The sequence below is a fragment of the Gopherus flavomarginatus genome, chromosome 20 (genome assembly GCF_025201925.1).
Source record: "Gopherus flavomarginatus isolate rGopFla2 chromosome 20, rGopFla2.mat.asm, whole genome shotgun sequence".
Lineage (NCBI taxonomy): Eukaryota > Metazoa > Chordata > Testudines > Testudinidae > Gopherus > Gopherus flavomarginatus.
This window is the reverse complement of record NC_066636.1, coordinates 1,852,790-1,869,486: the sequence shown is the minus strand read 5'-3', so window position 1 is coordinate 1,869,486 and position 16,697 is coordinate 1,852,790. Positions and strand designations below refer to the sequence as shown.

Genomic DNA, 16,697 nt, shown 5'->3' with positions numbered 1-16,697 from the left:
TTTTTTTAATCGCAATTAATTTTTGAGTTAATTGCATAGTTTACTCTGATTAATTGACAGCCCTAATTATTATTTTATTTTATTTTTACTTGTGCCTGCTTTCTTGTTTTGGATGACACTGTATTTTTACAGATGAAGCATTGTGGTTTTATAGGGCTGAGTGCTAGAGGTTTAACCAGTCACATCAAACAATTTTTTCTTTCCTTCCTTTCCTCTTTAACTCGTTGCAAAACTAGATGTGTGAGCTTTTCTTTAAAAACAGAGGGAGTGGGGGGAAAGCCAGAGTTAGACAAGAGAAACCTTTGCAAACAAAACACACGATCCTAAAATCTAAAAGTGAACCAATTTAACACAGGTGGTTCCCCCCCCCCTTTATTTGAAATAACAAAATAAACCAGAAACAGTTCTGTAGACAGTAACATGCTACTAGGGTGACCAGAGAGCAAGTGTGAAAAATCGGGACAGAGGGTAGTGGGTAATAGAAGCCTATATAAGAAAAAGACCCAAAAATCAAGACTGTCCCAATAAAATCGGGACATCTGGTCACCCTACATGCTACAGAGGAAAGAACTTGAAAGATTCTCTCCTCCCTCTCTCTTCCCCCTCCTTACACAAAAACACTGTAAGGTTGTTTTAAGGTGAGAGAAATCGTGTAAGACAGCAGGACTAGAGAAGCCAAGTGGATACCCATGAAAGAAGTTTAGAAAGGCAGGAATTTGTCTGGGCATTTCACAACCCACAGAACGAGAAAAGTCAGCAGGGTAAGCAGAGAGGGAGCAGCTGCAGAAACCGTAGCTACAAATAAGTTTGAGAGAGAGAAAAAAGCATATGAAGTGGGGGATGAAGGGTTTGGGGAGACAGTTTGGAGCTTGTGTTTTGAACATCCTGAAATTCTCCCACTCCTGCAAATGACAAGACACGGGAGTATTTTATTTACTCACCCCCCTCTATTTTTGCTTTAATTATCTATTTTGATCCTTTAATCTCCCTCTGGCTGTTGCATGATTTACTGTGATTTCTTGCCTGCTGGCAAGAGCCTGGTTTGGGCAGTTTGCCTTATATATTTGTTCTTGTTCCGCTGTATGCAGAGAGCCAGCACAACACTACTTTTACACTTTGCCACCTGTGCAAATGAAAGTGTCTCCTGGTTCGTTGTGTGCTTTTCATCTTTTCCCTCTGCATCCTTTTTAACCCATTGACAAACAGATTTCCAAGGATTGCTTTGATTCATCGCTCCTTATGCACTAATAACATCATTTATTATACAATTCGTTATTGTTTTCCCATTGCCGGCTAACTTTTTTTCTTCATTTATTTAACTTGTTTCAAGGCTGATTGTTTTATGTGCTTGTCCCCACCCCACCCCAATGCACCTGACTGCCAAATACTGCAGTGATCTATTCACTGGGGCTTTATAACAGTAGAATAAAATGTGTTTATACTGTCCCTAGCCTCTATTGGAAAACATACATCCTTAGCCCAGGTAATCCAGATCCAAATGACCCTGTTATTGACAGTCACGTCAGGGCCTCCAATTTCTTGCCTGCTTGAATTTCATAACGATTTGAGACTGTCACCTACCAGGCTCCAATGCAATTATTTATTCAAAGATTATTAATCAAATGAATGCAGCACTAGACTAGGGCTGTCGATTAATCACGGTTAACTCACGTGATTAACTCAAAAAATGTAATCGTGATTTAAAAAATTAATCGCAGTTTTAATCACACTGTTAATCAATAGAATACCAGTTGATATGTATTAAATATTTTTGGATGTTTTTCTACATTTTCAAATATTTTGATTTAAATTACAACACAGAATACAAAGTATGCAGTGCTCACTTTATATTATCATCTTTCATTATAAGCATTTGAACTGTAAAAATGATAAAGAAAGGAAATAGTATTTTTCAATTTGACTCATACCAGTACTGTAGTGCTATCTCTTTATCATGAAAGTGCAATTTACAGATGTAAATTTTTTTGTAACATAACTTCACTCAAAAACAAAACAGTGTAAAACTTCAGAGCCTACAAGTCCACTCAGTCCTACTTCTTGTTCAGCCAATTGCTAAGACAAAAGGGCAACAAAAACGATCTGGGGTATGGAATGGTTTCCGTATGAGGAGAGATTAATAAGACTGGGACTTTTTCAGTTTGGAAAAGAGACGATTAAGGGGAGATATGATAGAGGTCTATAAAATCATGACTGGCATGGATATAGTAAATAAGTAAGTGTTATTTACTCCTTCTGATAACAGAAGAACTGGGGGTCACCAAATGAAATTAATAGGCAGCAGGTTTAAAACAAACAAAAGGAAGTATTTCTTCATACAACGCACAGTCAACTTGTGGAACATTTTGCCAGGGGATCTTGTGAAGTCCAAGACTATAACAGGGTTCAAACAAGAACTAGATAAATTCATGGAGGATGGGTCCATCAATGACTATTAGCCAGGATGGGCAGGGATGGTGTCCCTAGCCTCACTTCATGATTCCCTGTTCTGTTCATTCTCTCTGGGGCACCTGGCATTGGCCACTGTCGGCAGACAGGATACTGGGCTAGAAGGACCTTTGGTCTGACCCAGCCTGGCTGGTTTTATGTTCTTATTGCACTACAGTACTTGTATTAGTTGAACTGAAAAATACTATTTCTTTTGTCTTTTTACAGTGCACTTACTTGTAATCAAAAATAAATATAAAGTGACACTGTACATTTTGTATTCTGTGTTGTAATTGAAATCAATATATTTGAAAAAGTAGAAAACATCCCAAAATATTTAAACACCCGGTATGCTATTATGGTTTAACAGTGTGATTAATCACGCAATTAATCACAATTAATTTTTTAATTGTGCAGTTAATGGTGATTATTTTTTTAATTGCTTGACAACCCTAATAATAATTAATAATAATAAACCAAGTACCAAAATGCTAAAAATAAAGGTGTTTAAATAAGTCCAGTAAAAGTACTGATTTAAAATCCAAAGGTCAAATGTAATATGCTTTTCAAGAGAGGAAACATAATATAACTTTCAAGCAACAAAATATTAACTATATGGGGTTTTTTTAATCCTCGCATAACTACTAAACTCTTGTCTTTTTCTGTATGGCAGTACTCACAAGGTAAGAGCAATGTAAATTGCTTTGTCAGTTCAATTACTAATATTAAAGGGGCAAATGAATTAATAAAAAAAATGAATGAAAGTTTTAAATAAAGTGTCACCTGCGTAATCAATTGTTTAGTTTTTTGTTTGTTTTCAAGCACGCATTATTTTAATTAATTTGTTTGACTGTTTTGTCCTGTAAGTGGAGCAACATTTGTCTTGCCCTATATATGTGTTATATGTTTGTGTGTGTCACATAATTATTTTGCTTCTTCTTGTTGCAACAATATCATACCTAAACCTGTCTGCCGCAAAGGGTTTACAATCACCCTTCTCGCTTCCACAGACAAATGAAACATGCAGGGTTATTTCCTAAACTGTCTAGTTCCTGCCCGCATCTTATGTTAATAACTTGTACCTGGCCATGGATATCCAGGGGGAATGCTTTTAGCTGTTAAATAAGCTGCTGAAACTATCACACGAGGCTGAGCTGAAGTGTCTCCCAGCCAAAGCACGTCTGCTCAGTTTCCTTTTAGAAATTACCTTGTCTAAAGACAAACAGACACCAGCTCAACAGCAGGGAGACTTACGTTTGCATTCGCCTTTGCCTGTCCGTGTATCTGTCTTAAAACCCATTCTAGGCCTTATCAGCTACTGTAGAAATGTTATACCCGTCTTTGCCTCAATCACTGCTCCCTGTACTCCCTTCTGAAGAATTGGCCACTGTCAGAGGACAGGCTACTGGGCTGGATGACCCATTGATCTGACCCAGTACGGTCATTCTTATGAGCTGTAGTGGTGCCAGACAGAGGACCACACAAAAGCAGTTATTAGAGTGGGAAAAACCCTAGAACTTCTGCCACATTTCTGGTCCCGCCCAGCATTTCCATCTGGAGGGTATTACATAACAAAACAGCGCTGTTGCTTTTTTGTGTACGCTCGACTCAGCCCAGTACATGACGCTCTGCTGTGGTGTGTGCACTGAAACGCTTTGCTTTGTCCCATCTCTAACGCCTTGGCAGAACGCCTCCCTTTCTTGAGGAAAACAAAGGAGAAAGAAGGAAATGTCCCTCCAAGAACTGAGCTTTTCATTTTCAACATCAAAAGTTTTGGATGGAAAAATTTGAGCCAGTTCCAGCTGTGGCTTCATTTAGATGGGAGCTGGTTGCAGATGGCCTGAGACTATTTCCCAGGGTAGGAATTCAAACCTGCACCTCCCAAACTCAGGGCTCTGTTCCCAGCTCTGTTACAAAACCTCCTTCCCAGACCTTGGCCGACAATTTCTAAAGTGGCCTGTAATTTATGTTCACCTGCTCTAGGGGCATGGACAGTGGCAGAAGAGGCAGGAGTTGGTTGTGATGGATGTAAATTGGGTTGGAAGGAAAATATTTTCATCAGTTAATGTTGATCAATGTCGATATCACTAGACACACACAAATCAATGAATAGATATTTGCATCAGTGATAAAATTTTCCGATCGGCATAGTAAGAAAAATGCTCATTGAGAATTTATTAGACTTTATATTTAGGATATTTGCTTTGCATATTTTGACAGGAGATAGTGACAGTTTGTCTTTTAATGGTTAAAAAGCTTTAACTTTTGAATCTCAGTTCATTAAATCATTACTGCCACCTGCCATGATTTCCAACAACTGTGAAAATTTAAATGGATAAAAAATAGAAAAATACTTAAAAATAAACATTGATATTATCAATTGAAATTAAAAACAAAAGAGATTCGACCAAGCCTAGATATAAAAAGATTTTTTTTATTGAGAATTGTAGCTTCTGGCCCATGCTGCCTGATTTCACCACTTGGGGTCACTCTAAATTGAAGTGGCTTCTTGACAGCCCCACCCACTAAAATTAAAATGTTGCCCATCAAAATCAATTAAAATCTCCACAGAATTTGGTCTCTGGTTTGTTTCATTCAGTGCAACAATACAGAGGGGAAGCGAATCCGGCTGAGAGCCCAGAGCTCCTGGGAGGGGAGAGCGGCTGCAGAGAGAGGCAGATGCAAGTGGCAGGGATGTCATTGAGTGCACTGTGGCCATTGCATGGGGTGGGGAATCAGGAGAAAACCTTCAGCAGGAGCAGCCCAGCGACGGCTGGGATGAGGAGCCCGGCGGGTCCCGGAGCTGTGCCAGGTGCTTTGCATTTCAGAGTTAGATCCCCACTGACCCCTGCCAAGGTTCCTGCACCTGCTTTAATCTGTGCACAGAGAGACTCACTAGCACAGCCCTTCATGGTCGTCGATGCGGTCATTCCACCTGCATGGGAAGGAAAAACAGATGACGAGTGTCAGGGAGCAAATCCACTCCTTGACTGTTCTGGGACACAATGGTCTCCCTTGCCTCTTCTCTGCTCCTAAGTGGGATTTATAAGAGATTTTCTGGAGACTCTGCAAAACTAGGTTCAATTCCCAGCTCTGCCACAGCCTTCCTGTGTGACCTCAAGCAAGTCACCTCATTGCTCTGTGCCTCAGTTTCCCCAGTTGTAAAACAGGGAGAATGCGCCTTCTTTCGCCTGTTTAGGTCAAAAGCACTTTGGGGCAAGAACTGTCACTAGGAACTTGTGCAGTGCCTGGCACAACGAGGGTCTCTGATCTCGGTTGGGGTCTGTGCAGCACCTGGCACACCAGAGGCTCCCAATACTAAACCACTCCCTACCACAAAGAGCTTATAGATTAAACTGTATATAGGCAAAAGGTGGGAGGAGAAACAGAGGCAAAGAAAGGGGAAGCCACTCACCCTAGGTCACACAGGAGCCGGCACTGGGAATAGGACCCAGGTGTCCTGATCTCCAGCCAATATCTTTACCCAGCAGAGCCCACAACATCCTGTCCTAGAGTAGGAGTTTGGGGCAGATGTGAGACCTTGGGGTCCAGAGGCCTGTACTGAACCATGTGCCAACCAGGGATAGACTCTTGGAACAGCAAGTGATAAGTGGTTTTCCCTGGGGAGGTTAATGCACATTCCCCACCTCTGGTAATTCCAAAGCCAGCCTTGTGAAGCTATACTGGGAAGGGGGCACCTTTTTCTGCTGATCCCCTGGGACATGAACTGGTAACTCCAAGGAAAACCTAGTCGTGGAGGCTGACACCGGAGGCTGGAGGTGGGGTGACCTCAGGGAAAGTTTCCAGCCTGCAGATCCTTTCATTGTTTTCAGTCTATGGTTTCTCTGTAATGCTCTCTCCTTCAGAAAGAAGGTGCTGGCTTAGGAAGCGTTATGGGGTAGCTCACAGCTGAGGGCCATGACGCTGTTCAGCCCCCCTGTGGAGACTGCACAGTGTAGAGACTGGTCCCTTAGGCAGTCTGGCTTGCTGGGGCTATCACACTTTAAATACCTCCCCGGTCATCAGGGAGAGAGACAAGTGTGTCTGCCAAAGAGGACTGAGGGCTGAGTAGCTGGGAGCCCAGTGTAGGAGCCTTGAGGGACCCTGGCGGGGGAACACAGGTGCACTTGCCATGAACTGTGACTGAATTAAACAACAAAGGAAAAATAACCCCAGAGTAAATGAACGGAAGTTACCATTTGTTACAGTCGCGGTGACCTCGAGGCATCGGGTATCTGATCCAGTACAATTTATGGTCTCTTCACTGCATTGCAGAGAGGAAAGAGGGAAGCAGGCTGGGCAGCTTCGGCCATTGGGTGTGGGGTCAGCCGGGGGCACTGGGAAGAAGTGGAGCAAACACAGTCAGCTCGGGGGACGAGACTCAGGAGGTGTCAGGGCAGGGAGAGCAGCTGGGGGCTAGTCCTCTCACCTTGCAGGGAGCCCTGGATCCCGCCCCGGGTGGGGTCAGCTGGATTCACACCACTAATCTCCACCCAGCCAGGGACTCACTGTTATTTAATGGGCCCCTCCCTGCAGGGTGAGAGGACTAGTCTTAAGAAGTTTACATGGGGTAGACTCCAGGAAGCCAGAGGTGCAGGGGATGGAGGAGGAGAGGCGGAGATGGGGAGAGGTACCTGCAATGGGGGTTGGGCTGCACGCGTCTCCCACACAACAGGCGACACTCATCCTTGTTGCCAATCCAGTTCCAAAATTGGCACTGATGAGGCCAGCGTTACATTCGGTGGATGTCATACAGCTCTTGACAATGCTCTGAGTCTTCGTTACCCCTGCAGAGGAGAAGACACAGTTTCATTCCCTTTTCACTCCCACCCCATCACTACCCTCCTCACAATGACCGCCATATGCTATTATCCTCATTCTACCCCTGGGGACACTAAGGCACAGAGTGGGGGAAGGACATTCTGAAGGAACTCAAATATGAAATTGCAGAGCTACTCACTGGGGTATGTAACCTATCACTAAATCTAGCCTCTGGACCAAAAGATTGGTGTGTAGCTAATGTAATGGTGATTTTTAAAAAGAGGCTCCATAGGTGATCCCAGCAATTACAGGCCGGTAAGCCTGACTTCAGTGCCAGGTAAATCCAGTTTCTATAGTAAAGGACAGAATTAGCCAATCCGTAGATGAGTGCAATATATTGAGAAAGAATCAACATGGCTTCTGTAGAGGGAAATCATCCCTCACCAATCTACTAGGATTCTTTGAGGTGGGCAAGGGGGATCCAGTGGCTATAGTGTACTTTGACTTTCAAAAAGCCTATGACAAGGTCCCTCATGAAAGGCTCTGAAGCAAAGTAAGCTGCCATGGGATAAGAGGGATGGTCTCTCATGGATTGGTAACTAGTTAAAAGACAGGACACAAAGGGCAGAAATAAATGTTTCACTTTTGCAGTGGAAAGAGGTAAGTAATGGGATCCCACAAAGCAATTTAGGCATCTAACTTCCACCTTAGACACCGAAATCCAACATTTCGATCCCCAAGCTCTGACTTCAGCTGCTGCCTGACCCTGTAGGCACCTAAACTCCTAAAATCCCCTGCCTATCTCAGATGTGGAATCTGATCCAGGGGACAGCCTCTGAAATGGGCCACATGGTTGGGCCCCCCACAAAACACAGCTGCAGGAGGTGCTATTTGTCATGCTCCCTCCCCCAGCCTTATGCCCAACAGTCCAATGCTCAGAGCGCAACCCAGTGTGTGGCGCAGTCAGAGACCAGTTCACGTCCCAGCGTTTACAGGTTTGGCAGAGTCAGGTTTTTCTCCGTACATGTTGGTAAAAGCTGATTTGACCAAACACCCACAAACCGACCCAATATTCCCATCAATGATGCTTGAAATGTACAGATTGGCCAAGTAGCAGAAATGCTGCTTGAGAACGTATCAGAGTTGGATTGAAGGCTATTTCCTTGGTATAATTTGATGTGCGATGTTGAGAGTTGGTGGTTTAAAGGTTAGAAAGCTCTGCCTTTTTGAATTCCATCATCTATTGCCATTAAATCATTATTGTCTGTACCCGCCTCGCCCACCGGCCATCATTTCCTGCAACTGTGAAAATTTCAATGGATTAAAAAATGCTTAAAAATCAACATTGTCAAAATGAGAAAAGAGGTAAAAATCTGCCAAGTTGAAATATTTAATGTGGATGAAACATCTGTTCCATGGTCAAGTGGAAGATGGGAGATTTGAAACTGGTTCTTCCATGTCTCAGCTGAGTGCCCCAGCCACTGGGGTCTCAGGCCAGCTCCACCACTGTCTTTTCCAGAAAAGGGCTGACCTGGTTTAAATGCTGGACTCCCAGCAAGAGGTTCCCGTCTGGAGATCTGAAGCAGAGCTGGGCACTTCTGTGTCACCAGGACTTAGATGCAGAACTCTGGGGGGAGGGGGCTTAGGCCCAAACCTGACAGGTGTTTGTCCAACCTGCTCTTAAAAATCCCCAATGATGGAGATTCTACAACCGCCCCAGGCAATTTATTGCAGTGCTTAACCACCCTGACAGTTTCAAAGTTTTTCCTATTGTCCAACGTAAACCTCCCTTTCTTCAATTTAAGCCCATTGCTTCTTGTCCTGTCCTCAGAGGTTACAAAGAACACATTTTCTCCCTCCTCCTTGTAACAACCTTTTATGTACTTGAAAACTGTTATCATGTCTCCTCTCAGTCTTCTCTTTTCCAGACTAAACAAACCCAGTTCTTTCCATCTTCCCTCGTAGCTCATGTTTTCTAGACCTTTCATCATTTTTATTGCTCTTCTCTGGACTTCCTCCAGTTTGTCCACATCTTTCCTGAAATATGGCACCCAGAACTGGACACAGTCCTCCAGTTGAGGTCTAATCAGGGTGGAGTAGAGCGGAAGAATTACTTCTCGTGTCTGGCTTACAACACTCCTGCTAATATAGCCCAGAATTATGTTTGCTTTTTTTGCAACAGTGTTACACCGTTGACTCATATTTAGCTTGTGATCCACTATGACCCTCAGATCCCTTTCCGCAGTGCTCCTTCCTAGGCAATCATTTGCCATTTTGTACATGTGAAACTGATTGTTCCTTCCAAAGTGAAGCACTTTGCATTTGTCCTTATTGAAAGTCATCCTATTTACTTCAGACCATTTCTCCAGTTTGTCTGGATCATTTTGAATTTTAACCCTATCCTCCAAAGCTCTTGCAACCCCTCCCAGCTTGGTATCGTCCACAAACTTTAAAAGTGTACTCTCTATGCCATTATCTAAATAGTTGATGAAGACATTGAACAGAACCAGAACCAATCTCTGCGAGACCCCACTCGTCATGCTCTTCCAGCATGACTGTGAACCACCAATAACTACTTTCTCGGAATGGTTTTCAAACCACTTTTGCACCCACCTTATAGTAGCTCCATCTAGGTTGTATTTCCCTAGTGTGTATATGAGAAGGTCATGCAAGACAGTATCAAAAGCTTTACTAAAGTCAAGATATACCACATCTACCACTTCCCCCCATCTACAAGGCTTGTTACCCTGTCAAAGAACGCTATCAGGTTGGTTTAACACAGTTTGTTCTTGACAAATCCATGCTGACTGTTATTTATCACCTTATTAACTTCTAGGTGTTTGCAAATTGATTGCTTGATTATTTCTCCATTATCTTTCTAGATACAGAAGTTAAACTGACTGGTCTGTAATTCCCCAGGCTGTCCTTATTTCCCTTTTTATAGACGGGCACTAGATTTGCCCTTTTCCAGTCTCTGGAATGTCCCTCATCTTCCATAACTTTCAAAGATAATCATTAATGGCTCAGATATCTCCTCAGTCAGCTCCTTGAGTATTCTAGGATGCATTTCATCAGGCCCTGGTGATGTGAAGACATCTAACTTGTCTAAGTAATTTTTAACTTGTTCTTTTCCTATTTTAGACTCTGATCCTACCTCATTTTCACTGACATTCACTATGTTAGACGTCCAGTCACCACCAACCTCTTTGGTGAAAACTGAAACAAAGACGTCATTAAGCACCTCTGCCATTTCCACATTTTCTGTTATGGTCTTACCCCCATCATTGAGTAACGGACCTACTCTGTCCTTGGGCTTCCTCTTGCTTCTGATGTATTTGTAGAATGTTTTCTAGTTTCCTTTTATGTCTCTCGCTAGTTTGATCTCATTTTGTGCCTTGGCCTTTCTAATTTTGTCCCTACATACGTGTGTTAGTTGTTTATATTCATCCTTTGTAATTTGACCAAGTTTCCACTTTTTGTAGGACTCTTTTTTTTAATTTTTAGATCATTGAAAATTCCTGGTTAAGCCAGGCTGGTCTCTTGCCACCCTACCTGTCTTCCCTACGCAGTGGGATAATTTGCTCTTGTGCCCGTAATAACGTCTCTTTGAAAAACTGCCAACTGTCTTCATTTGTTTTTCCCCTTAGATTTGCTTCCCATGAGATCTTACCAATCAGCTCCCTGAGTTTGCTACAGTTGCCTTCTTGAAATCCATCGTCTTTATTGTGCTGTTCTCCCGCCTACCATTCCTTAGAATCATAAACTCCACCATCTCATGGTCACTTTCACCCAAGTTGCCTTCCACTTTCAAATTCTCAGCCAGTTCTTCCCTGTTTGTCAAAATCAGATCTAGAACAGCCTCCCCCCTAGTAGCTTTCTCCACCTTCTGAAATAAAAAATTGTCTCCAATACATTCCAAGAACTTGTTGGATAATCTGTGCCCTGCTGTGTTATTTTCCCAACAGATGTCTGGGTGGTTGAAGTCCCCCATCACACCAAGTCCTGAGCTTTGGATGTTTTGTTAGTTGTTGAAAAAAAGCCTCATCCATCTCTTCTTCCTGGTTAGATGGTCTGTAGTAGACCCCTACCATGACATCACCCTGTTTTTTACCCCTCTTATCCTGACCCAGAGACTTTCAACAAGTCTGTCTCCTATTCCCATCTCAACCTCAGTCCAGGTGGATACATTCTTAATATATAAAGCAACGTCTCCTCTCTTTTTTCCCTACCTGTCCTTCCTGAGCAAGCTGTACCCTTCCATACCAATATTCCAGTCATGTGTATTATCCCACCAAGTCTCCGGGATGCCAACTATGTCATAGCTGTGTTTGTTTACTAGCATTTTGAGTTCTTCCTGCTCATTCCTCATACTTCTCACATTAGTATACTGATATCTAAGATAGTGATTTGATTTCCCCTCCCCTCCACGCCCCCGTTGTCGTGAACCTAAGTCCCCTTTGAGGAGTTAACCACAGGGTCTGGCATAGAATGCAGGTGTCCTGGCTCCCACAGTAAACCCGTTTAGACCTATCCACCACAATGCCTTCCCAGAGCTGGGACTAGAATAGGACCCAGGTGTCCTGGCTTCTCAGCCTGTTCCCTAAGCCAGGCTGATGAGGGTCCATCTCACCTACCAGTTGTGATTTCTGCAAGACCAACGGCACAATTATCTTGTCCAGTGGCGCAGGTCTGAAGTTCGCCTGTGCAGCTGGTTCCTAATGCAGAGCAAACTTCACACCGCAGAGAGGCCCCTAGAGAAGGAGAGAGAATATGAGCCACCTAGATTTGTCTCTCCTTTGCCTTCCCCTGGGTTTGATCGACACTAGATTGCAATCTGTTCCCACTAACTCCAGTGCAGTTACAGTGACAGACCCTGTTAGGATATAGATATTTAGGCCTGTCTGTAAAGGCCTACACTTTAAGAATTTAGGTATATTCTTATTACTTAGCTAGTTATAGAAGTACAAAAGAAAGAATTAAAATCACTGTTTGTGTAAGGGCCTTTTTTTACTGTGACAGTCTGAGGCCTGGTTCTTAGGCTATGGCCTTTAGTGAAGCAGCAGAGGCCAGCCATAAACTGGGAAATCTATGGTCACATCCTTACATGTCAAACTAGTCACATTGAAATAATGTGCTATTGGGCTGTTAGGAATACAGTTCTGTTCTGATATTCCTATCACCTTCAGAGAAAGGGAAGAGCCTAGAAGATGTAAAGGGAAACTTAGTTTGATGGCATCCTATTAATAGCTGGGATGTGAAATTCTTATTTTTGTATTGTTCTATCACTGTAGTCTCCACTTTCCTATTGTTGGTCTGTATAATCTCTGTCTGGTTCTGTGATTGTTTTCGTCTGCTGTATAATTAATTTTGTTGGGTGTAAACCAATAAAGGTGGTGGGATATAATTGGTTAGACAATCATGTTACAGTATGTTAGGATTGGTTAGTTAAATTTCAGTAAAATGATTGGTTAAGGTCTAGCTAAGCAGAACACAAGTTTTACTATATAGTCTGCAGTCAATCAGAAGTAAGGGGGAAATGGGAACAGGGACTGGGGGTGGGGGAATTGGGATCATGTTTTGCTGAGGGGGGGAATGGGAACAGGAACAGGAATATCTTGATGTCGGAGACTCGGATGCATTGCATTGGATAGGTGAGTGGCAGCCTGTAAGTCCCCCTCCCCAACAATCCACGCAGCTGCTTGGAGGGGGTATAGTGAACTCTCGTGATGGTAGTTGCGGGTTCTGGCAAGCCAGGGTAAAGGATTTTTTGGATAAATGGATAAGGAAGAACCAGGGCCCATACCAGGTGCAGGGGTCAGCCTGGAATGAGATTAAAAAGGAAATGGAGGAAATGTTAGGGGGTTATTCCTTCACCCTCTCACTTCCCTGGTCCTTCTCGCATGAACAGAGAGCAACAATACCCGAAGTCCAAAGGTGCAAACAGTTTGATGTTTATTGGGGTGAACTTCCAGCAAGCATGATTCCAGTTTCCCTCCTAGTGTCCCCCTTCCCAGCTCTGACATCACAGAGCCTCGCCTGTGTCCCTGTTCCTGGTCACATTCCCCCGCTTAGCAAAACATGATCCCAATTCCCCCACCCCAGTCCCTGCTCCCATTCCCCTGTTACTTCCTGACTGACTGCAGACTATACAGTAAAACTTTTAGTGAAATTTAGCTAACCAATCCTAACATACTGTAACATGGTTATTTAACCAATTATATCCCACCACCTTCATTGGTTTACACCCAACAAAATTAATTATACAGCAGACAAAAACAATCACAGAACCAGACAAAGATCATACAGACAAACAATAGGAAAGTGGAGACTATGGTAATAGAAAAATACAAAAATAAGGATTTCACATCCCAGCTACTAATAAGTGAGTTCTTGCCAGACAGGATGCTATCAAACTAAGTTTCCATCTTCTAGGCTCTTCCCTTTCTCTGGAGGTGACAGGAATATCAGAACAGGACTGTATTCCTAACAGCCCAATAGCACCTTATTTCAGTGTGACGGGTTTGGGATGTGAGGATGTGACCGTTCGCTTCCCAGAGTATGGCTGCCCCCGCTGCTTAGCCAAAGGCTTTAGCCTAAGAACCAGGCCTCAGACTGTTGCAGTAAGAGAAGACCCTGACACAGGCAGACAGTGATTTTGATTCTTTCTTTTATACCTCTATAACTAGCTACGTGATAAGAATACACCTAAATTCTTAAAGTATAGGCCAGGGGTAGGCAACCTATGGCACGCGTGCTGAAGGCGGCACACGAGCTGATTTTCAGTGGCACTCACACTGTCCAGGTCCTGCCCACTGGTCTGGGAGGCTCTGCATTTTAATTTAATTTTAAATGAAGCTTCATAAACATTTTTAAAACCTTATTTACTTTACATACAACACTAGTTTAGTTCTATATTATAGACTTATAGAAAGAGACCTTCTAAAAACATTAAAATGTATTACTGGCACACGACACCTTACTTTAGAGCAGAGGTCGGCAACCTTTCAGAAGCAGCGTGCCGAGTCTTCATTTATTCACTCTAATTTAAGGTTTCACATGCCAGTCATACATTTTAACCTTTTTTAGAAGGTCTCTTTCTATAAGTCTATAATATATAACTAAACTATTGTTGTATGTAAAGTAAACAAGGTTTCAAAATGTTGAAGCTTTATTTAAAATTAAATTTAAAATGCACAGCCCCCCGGACAGGTGGCCAGGACCCGGGCAGTGTGAGTGCCACTTAAAATCAGCTCACGTGCCGCCTTCAGCACCTGTGCCATAGTTTGTCTACCCCTGAATTAGAGTGAATAAATGAAGACTCGGCACAGCACTTCTGAAAGGCTGCCGACCCCTGGTATAGGCCTTTAGAGACAAGCCTAAATATCTATATCCTAACATGTTTTGCTAAGGGAGGAGGGGGATTCAAAGTGAAATACGGCAGGGTTTGCAGGAGCAGGTAACAACCTCCACTCTTCTCCCAGAGCCAGGATGAGAACTGGGGGGGAAGGGTTCCCAACTGTTTCAACCCGGGGAGCCTACTCTTGGTTTATAGCTAACTGTATCCTTTGCTTCTTTTCTTTCTTCTTTCTCTCAGTTTACTTAATTTGCTGCTGGTGGCCTGTACTTTAAACTTATGCCATATGGCCTGTGCTTTCCCAGGGATACCTGGGCAGGAGGATCAAAAGAAAAGGGAAAAAAAGGGGCAGAGTGTTAGAAGATAGATATTCAGGCCTGTCTGCAAAGGCCTATACTTTAAGAATTTAGGTGTATTCTTATCACGTAGCTAGTTATAGAGGTATAAAAGAAAGAATCAAAATCACTGTCTGTCTGTGTAAGGGCCTTCTCTTACTGTGACAGTCTGAGGCCTGGCTCTTAGGCTAAGGCCTTTGGCTAAGCAGTGGGGCAGCCATACGCTGGGAAGCGAACGGTCACATCCTCACATCCCAAACCCATCACACTGAAATAAGGTGCTATTGGGCTGCTAGGACTACAGTCCTGTTCTGATATTCCTGTCACCTCCAGAGAAAGGGAAGAACCTAGAAGATGTAAAAGGAAACTTAGTTTGGTAGCATCCTGTCTGGCAAGAACTCACTTAGCAATAGCTGGGGTGTGAAATCCTCATTTCTGTGTTGTTCTATCACTGTAGTCTCCACTTCCCTGTTGTCTGTCTGTATAATCTCTGTCTGGTTCTGTGATTGTTTCTGTCTGCTGTATAATTAATTTTGTTGGGTGTAAACCAATGAAGGTGGTGGGATATAATTGGTTAGATAATCATGTTACAGTGTGTTAGGATTGGTTTGTTAAATATCAGTAAAATGACTGGTTAAGGTCTAGCTGAACAGAACTCAAGTTTTACTATATAGTCTGTAGTCAGTCAGGAAGTAAGGGGGGAATGGGAACAGGGACGGGGGGTGGGGGAATTGGGATCATGTTTTGCTAAGTGGGGGATGGGAACAGGAACAGGAACAGGGACACAGGCAAGGCTCTGTGGTGTCAGAGCTGGGAAGGGGGACACTAAGGAAGGAAACTGGAGTCATGCTTGCTGGAAATTCATCCCAATAAACATCAAATTGTTTACGCCTTTGGACTTCAGGTATTGCTGCTCTCTGTTCACGTGAGAAGGAAGTGAGAGGGTGAAGGAATAACCCCCTAAGAGACCCCAGCGGGGGAACAGACAGAAATCCAGTTCCTAGTGTCTTGCACTCTTGTTATTCAGATTCAAATCTGGTTCTTTCCAAAATTCCAGGCAAACTCGCAGTGGAAGATCCTCTTTCCAAAATCTCCTCGTTCATTGGCCAGCTGGGGAATGTAACCAGGCTGGGCACATTTTCAGGGATTCCAACTCCAACCATTGCCTCCCAGTTCCAGAATTGGTTCACTCATTGCCACGGGAACTGGGGACTTCCAGGCATCTCCTCAGGGGCTGTTTTCATTCAGACCTGGCCTCTGTTATTCTGCTGTTGCTGCTTTTCAGTTACTTTCATAAGCAACTTTATAGGACAGGCTGCACTGGGCTTTTGTGACATTGGAGAAGTCAGAACATCAGACCCAGTAGAAATAGAGCCCCACTCACCCACTACCAGGAGAGCAGCGAGGACACAGATGGCAAGAGACGACTTCATGGTGATGGGGAAGCAGTAGATGATGCTGGGGTCTCTGATTCAGTCAAATCTCCAGCTGGGGGATTTATCACAGATGGGCTGAAATGAGATCAGAAGAGAGATTGCATGTGCATGAGTCAGTTGACATTGTGGGTGTAACCTCACTGCCATTTGCCACAGTTCTGGGGTAGCCACAACTTTGACCTGTTTTGGCTGGTATGTTCCTGGCACCCACACAGAGAATGTGGATACAAATATCAAATACTCCTGCTGGATAGTGGCAACGTAATGCAATTTTACTTCTCAGATTTCAGAATGATAACACATAAGATCCAAAAAGCAGAGACAAAACAGGCTGGTCCCTAAACAGAGGGAGACAAAGCAGACTGC

At 43.4% G+C, this 16,697-nt stretch overlaps 1 protein-coding gene across 1 annotated transcript; it reads right to left on the bottom strand.

Annotated features, from left to right (window-relative positions):
• Positions 1-5,057: 5,057 nt before the first annotated feature.
• LOC127038039 (phospholipase A2 inhibitor gamma subunit B-like) lies at positions 5,058-16,353 on the bottom strand. The gene is made up of 5 exons (XM_050930379.1): positions 16,280-16,353; positions 11,841-11,957; positions 7,080-7,232; positions 6,642-6,782; positions 5,058-5,380 (listed from the first exon to the last, which is right to left on the bottom strand). Exons 1-5 carry the CDS (start codon positions 16,326-16,328, stop codon positions 5,181-5,183), a joined length of 660 nt encoding a protein of 219 aa, XP_050786336.1. The 5' UTR covers positions 16,329-16,353; the 3' UTR covers positions 5,058-5,180.
• Between the last annotated feature and the right edge of the window lie 344 nt (positions 16,354-16,697).

What these genes read in the sequence shown, in the direction of transcription:
- LOC127038039 (XM_050930379.1), bottom strand. Translation starts at nt 16,328, where the DNA reads ATGAAGTCGTCTCTTGCCATCTGTGTCCTCGCTGCTCTCCTGGTAGTG. An exon ending in CGCTGCTCTCCTGGTAGTGG is followed by an intron (nt 11,958 to 16,279) that starts GTGAGTGGGGCT and finishes CTCCTTCTCTAG; the next exon opens with GGGCCTCTCTGCGGTGTGAA. An exon ending in TCTTGCAGAAATCACAACTG is followed by an intron (nt 7,233 to 11,840) that starts GTAGGTGAGATG and finishes TCTCCTCTGCAG; the next exon opens with GGGTAACGAAGACTCAGAGC.